The sequence below is a fragment of the Solanum dulcamara genome, chromosome 7 (genome assembly GCF_947179165.1).
Source record: "Solanum dulcamara chromosome 7, daSolDulc1.2, whole genome shotgun sequence".
In the NCBI taxonomy this organism is placed as follows: domain Eukaryota; kingdom Viridiplantae; phylum Streptophyta; class Magnoliopsida; order Solanales; family Solanaceae; genus Solanum; species Solanum dulcamara.
The window spans coordinates 54,317,902-54,324,460 of record NC_077243.1 but is presented as its reverse complement, the minus strand read 5'-3'; the positions used below and the strand labels follow the sequence as shown (position 1 = coordinate 54,324,460).

General features: G+C 32.5%; 1 protein-coding gene across 1 annotated transcript; it reads right to left on the bottom strand.

The window, feature by feature from the left end:
- Positions 1-5,644: 5,644 nt before the first annotated feature.
- LOC129895917 (mini zinc finger protein 2-like) lies at positions 5,645-6,372 on the bottom strand. Its single transcript, XM_055971704.1, has one exon. It carries the CDS (start codon positions 6,100-6,102, stop codon positions 5,836-5,838), a length of 267 nt encoding a protein of 88 aa, XP_055827679.1. The 5' UTR covers positions 6,103-6,372; the 3' UTR covers positions 5,645-5,835.
- Positions 6,373-6,559: the final 187 nt, after the last annotated feature.

Genomic DNA, 6,559 nt, shown 5'->3' with positions numbered 1-6,559 from the left:
TTAGAACCTTGGGACCTTAGTTTTCATTTTGGAAGAATAGGCTAAAAGATTTTACACCTAAAAGGGGTCCGAAAGGGTATTTTCATCATAATGGCCTTTCTTCAAAAATTCGACGATTCCATTGAGTCCACAATGCCAATTGAGTGTAGTAGCATATTCGATTTATTTTTATCGGACCCCGAACAAATTTTGAGGGTCTAGTCGGCAACATTTTCTTTGTTTTGGACTGCTGTTCTGGTGCAGTGTTCCTTTCTTCTCCGTGATCGCGCTAATCAGGCCCACGTTCGCGAAGGGTCTGCTCAGTGTAATCCACGTTTGCGGCATGAAGACTACATTCACGAAGAAGAGCTCCTATGTTCTTTCCATTTGTGGCAGGAAGCCCGCGTTCGCGCAGGGCAATTCTAGCATGCTCCATGTTCGCGAAGTTAAGTGTCTACGTTCGCGGAGATCAAAAAAAATGTCTGAACAGTGTTAAGTGGGGTTTCTTCCCATTTTTCTCTATTTCATCATTTTCACTCATTTTTTAGCTTGGGAAAAGGGATGTTTGAGCTATTTCTCTGAAAATCTTGATTGAGTAAGTCTTTTTTAACTATTTCTTATCAATCTCTCCAAATTTTTTCATCTAAAATCATTCAAAAGCCATGATTTCAAGGTGGGCTTTGGGGGTTCTTCTCCCAAATTTTAAATTTGATTTTTTTTATTTTTTGATCAATTTTTAAGAGCTTTTTAACCATGAACTCCTCTTGAACTTTAGAACATGATTTTTAAATAAAATTCTAGAATTGCCCTCTCATTTTCGAAGCAGTTTTTGAACGATTTTGACCCGTATTCTAAAATCTTGCAATATTGGTATCATTAGACTCCTTTTGATGAACTCTTGTCATTCTTGATAGTGGATAAATCTTTCGAAGTCGGTATTCGTGGGTTGAGCTCTGGTTAGAGCATTAGTACTAAGTTTTGGCATTCGAGGTAGGTTTGGCTATCCTTGTTGGAGTATGAGTTTCGATAATTAGTCATTCATATGTTATAGACTTTCGAATGGGGTTGTAGCATGATTTTGTATTGTTATTTTCGCTGTAATGCCCATGTGGGGGTTTATTTATATTATAATGTCCGTGTGGGAGCTTATTTGTATTATGTAGCCTGTGTGGGGGCCTTATTTTTTATCTTATTTGCTTTGAGAGCATGTGAATCATGATTTTCTCATGAGAGAGGCGTGAGGAGACTAATTGACTTGTAATAGCCGGCTAAGGGGTTGAGTTGGGGTTTTTGAGCATACTTGAGCACTGGAACATTTTCGAAAAAGGGTGAAAGCTTATTTTGATTTATTTTCTTCTCATTACTATCTATTGAGGGTGAATATCATGTTTAGGTTGAGTTTTGAGAACTTTGAACCTTGTATTAGATGTTGAATTGAATATTGCGTCCATGCCATATGAGTTGTAATGCATTTATCCCCATTCATTATATCATTGATCTTGAAAATTTGAAAACTGTAAAATTCTTTTTGAGAGAGACAATGAGACATCTTTTTATACTCTTGAACACGAGCTAGATGGCAAGTTGACGTGGTCATTTTTCATTGAAAGATAATTGGGACATTACAATAGGGTATTTGTAAACCACTTTAACCTCTTTTTGGGAGCTTATCTAGAATGCCGCTATTTATTAAAATGGAGCTTGTTCCATTTTCCAGGTAGAGTTTATCTGCTCTGTTTTGCACTTTTGATTGTTTCAATAATATATGCTTCCTGTCCTATGGAGTATGGTTAATAAGATTTGAAGAAAAATGTAGGATCCATGGAGGATGGGGTGTACGCACACAGTTTTATTTCTATTTTGTGAAGATAGATATTTTATTTTCGATAGACATTCAGTTCAAGTAAAACATATCAAAAAGGTATGAAAAAGAAATATATCAAAGAAAATAACATCCTTACCTATAAAGTTTTTCTATTGGGTTAAGGTAAAGATATACACGGCGTCTATATAATAATTCAAACTTTATTTACTATATATTAAACAAAAAAATAGTAATAATAGTTTTAGTGGGATGAATAAGATTCATTTTTCCTTAATAAGAGATTTTATGTTCAATTTTTGAGTCTTGAGTATAAAACATATCCTATTAGCGAGAGCTTCCTCTTAAATGAATCTGACACGACGCGAATACAGATTAAACAGGACCCAATATAGCTCGTAGACACCGAATGAAAACTTAAAAAAAATAAAAAGAAAAGTGGTAGCATATGTTCACTTTAACTAGCATTTCCTTATGTTATAAAAGTGCCTTGCAGATTTGATTCTTCTGTAATCTTGTTTAATTATCACAACATGATAATTAGTCTGTCATGTATCCTATTTCATCGTACAATATTTTGATTGGCAAGCTATATGTTGAAGCCCAAAATCATTAAATCATCAAATTGTTTAACTCTGCACCATTTCTCATGATAGCGCAGCCAATAATGTAGCATAAACCCTGCATAAACCCATCAGTGTTATAGTTGGGTAAAGTCACCATATATAAAAAGATAAAGAAACATAATGTTCCTACATATATATATATATATAAATAGATAATGGAGAACATGGTTTTTTAAAGGCTTAATCCATTGATGGCCCTTTAAAGTTGACTCCAATTTTCACTTAGACACCTAAACTAAACTTTGTTCATTTTAGACACTTATATAAGATTTAGTTGTGTCATTTTAACACCTTTTGCTTACATGGCTTAGAAAGTGTAATACACTCGTTATACACGCATGAAAAGTTTATTAGTCAATTTTTAATTATTTTTTTCATCTTCTTCCCCATTTTTCAACCACTATTTTCCCAAGCTTAACTCCATCCGTGATGAATGTTTTAAAAATGTAGGAAGAGACCTATTTCAAGATTTAACTATAAAAATAATCATGAGATTCTTTCTCGAAGGAATGTAATGTTTGCATATGAGAATAGATTTGATTTTTGATTCCTTCAGCTTCCCTAAAACCCCTTTTTCTCTCCTTTATCATGCATCTTCCTTTATTGGCTTTCACATTTTGCTTCACTGTAAGTGCCTTTTTTTATCCAATTAATTTTGATGATTTCAATTCAATTTTGCTATTTTGTTACTGCTTAGAAAGAATCCGAATTCATGATTTGACTTTGTTCTTCGCTGAAATTTATTATTTTGTGAGGAATGATTTGATGGATTGCTTCTATTTGAATTGATTAAAATTAAAATTTTATGCAAGAGTTTCGATTTTAAGATTTAATATTTTTACAAATATTATAAATATCAGATGATGTGATATGTTTAAGTTGAAATTTTATGTCTTGTGAACTAGGTTTGGTATATGATTGAGAAGCTTAAGGGGGGAGGGGAATAGGTATTTTGGAGAAGAAGACAACAAAAGGCTGCAAAATAAGTAATTTTTTTAATTGGTTAAAAAAAAATTATGTGGGAAAAGATACCGTGTGTCATCGATCCATTGGCTACTTTTTGTTTTTCTCAAAATTAATTATTTAAGAATTATTTTATTTGTGCTGATTGTGAAAAAATTATCAAACTGACATAACAAAACCTGAAATGAGGTGTTTAAAATAAAACAGCCTTGTTAAGATGTCTAAGTGAAAGTTAATGTCAACATTAAAGGACCAGTGTAACATTAAGGTGAGGAGTGCGCTAGTTAGATAGAGTCTCCTTTCGAAATTATTTCTTTTCCATAATGAAAGATCTTTCACTTCACCATAGCAGTAACCTCGCTAGCCTTCTGAATAGGTTCAGCCATTTTTTAATAGTCACCACATATATAGTGGTTTGAGGCATTGGAAGATTCTGCCAATTAGGTACAGAAACTGCTGAAAATCCGATAAAACAAAAAACATGCATCTGCGAGGCCGTGTCATTATAGATTTGACACATACCTGATTTGAATTAACATTTACCTAATGCTTTGCTCCCCCTCCCATGATACCTAACATTCAGAGAACGTACCTTTGTGCTTATCCAGCTCACTTGTCCGTTTTTTCTTTTTTTTTTAGAATATATTGATCCGATTAATTTGAATTCATAACATGTAGACTCAGAGCGGTTAAAGTTTTTTTCTTTTTAGAAATTGAATCTACGCTTGGAGTTAGGTAAAGCACGGGAGTTCGAATTACACTGTATGTACAAGATTATTATTTTTTATATATATAGTCAATATAGAATTCTCTTGACTTCTTTATATTTTTAAAATTTCTTGATAAAAATTCTGATGTCACCGATGCCATACTTGATTTCAAATTAAAGGTAGAGTTTATTTTCTTTTCCTCCATCAATTAGTTGTTACCTTTTACTTTATAAAAATTTGATACGGATCACTTGGTGCCATTATCCGCGCCATGAAACAACACGATAGTTATAAGTATTCAAGGGATGACAAGAAGTTTAATAATTTTTCCCTATGGAAAGGATATCCTTAGGGCAATAGGGATAAAAATCTAATGCCTACAGTAATCACAACATTTTTCCCAATATATTCCATCCATAGTAGTTGAGTTAGCAATCCATCTACATCGACTGACTAAAATAACTTGAAGACACAATAGAATAGCACAACAGCAACATTTTCTTAATTACGCAGTAATTAGTCTTAAAACCTTGACATACATGTACTGCATCAATGAGATGAAAAATAAATGCACAAAGACCAATAATGGTTTTTTTATATACCAATAAGGTTAATTATGTACTCTAATGGTACCATAGTTATCTTTAACTTAAAGGAAAATTATTTCTTTTAAATATAAAACGAAACGGCAGCTAATAAATTATTTATCTAAGAAAGTGTTATCAGGCTCCTGCCTACCATTGTTTTGGAAGTAACTTGCCTGCACTAAGTGTTTTATGAATCAAAAGAACGCACAGTAATTCACCATGGCTAAACAATAAATATATACTTGCTTTGTCCAAATTTATGCAAAGATATTTGATTGAACATGGAATTTAACAAAGAAAGAAAGACTTATTATCTAGAATAAGTCATATATATTTGTGTGACTTTAAATCATCTTATTAAAGAGAAAATAGAAATTTCACAATTCTTTTTTAAATTTGGACGAACAAAAAAAAAAGAATTTCATATAAACTGGGATAGAGTATAAAACAGACTTATTACCCAAATAAGATAATTAAGTGTATGTAGGCACTTCATCTTATTTTGACTGGTTAGGCTAGGCCTTCTTGGCAACATTGCTTCTCTGATTGATTTCTTTAGTAGTGTTTGCCACAGGTTTAATTAATCTGTCTCAATTTATATGACCTAGTTTAACTTGAAACAGACTTTGAGATAGAAAAGAAGATTTTTGAAACTTATAATCTAAAATAAGTGAGATGTTTGTATAGATGTAAATCATTTTATTAAGGGTAAATAAGTATATTAAAGTTAAATTCTTACTAAATATAAAAATTTGTCACTTTATTTGAAATTGAGTCCGAAAGAAAAGTGAGTTATATAAAATGAGATAGGCACGAACAAGAGTAGGAACTCCTCAGCTGTAACACACATGATAAGCCTTATAAGAAAATTCATACAGGCTTAAAAAATAAATGAAAAATAGACCAATATTGTCTTGTCAGAGAGCTCCACTTATGTAATTATCATACATAATAATTAATATGGTTTACTCTTGACATTAATCAACCAAAAATATCATTACAAACATTCTCACCTTCACGTATATAAACAACAAGTAGGCCTAAATTGGAACATCAAAAGTAAAAGAAACAATCCTTCCCTTTGGTTCCTAAAGGCATAATACACATCCCAAATATATATAATTACACAAAGAAGTTAAAACTTACTTTTAAGAAGGGAAGGAGCAGTCTGAGGCAATTTCAGTTTCCACTTCCCTTCGATGGAAATTACGGTGACAGCCACAGGCTGCACAAGTAAGGGCGTCAGGAGTTCCTTCCTTGCCACATGGCATGAACTCCCGACACCCATCAACCGCGTATCCACCAACACTTGCAGCATGGTTCTTCTGGCACTCTCTGTACCTCACTGTCCTAATAGTAATAGATGAATTCGTTGAGTCATCGTCGTCGTCATTCACTTCATGACGTTTTGTCATCTGTCTTCTTTAGTTGACAAAAAATAATTTTCATCTAAAAGAGAAAAGAGATAGCATATGTATGAAGATAGCATATGTATGACAGAAAATTCTTAGCTAGCTACAGTCATAATCTTTTTCCATTAATAAACCCTAACCCTAGAAGGCATATTTATATAGCAAGCTTAGTAGTAATTTTTTTTTTATTGGGGTCGTGACTTACTGTACAAAGTAAAAGTTAACGCATTCATTATACATTTCTTTTGTCTCTACAGCGCGCTATTAGTATTATATTTATTCGTGTCAGTTGGGATCTCTCACTAGCTAGGTAAATTCTTGAATTGATTGCCCAACTTCCAATTACGTATCAAATTTGTTTTTCTTAAAAAGGATTTACCGCTCCATAATTTTTGAAAACCAAACTTAATATAAATCATTATTACGTTGTGTTTCCATAATTAGGACTGAAATAGTGACT

Bases quoted from the DNA above. Each gene is read 5' to 3' on its own strand.
- LOC129895917 (XM_055971704.1), bottom strand. From the start codon at position 6,102: ATGACAAAACGTCATGAAGTGAATGACGACGACGATGACTCAACGAAT.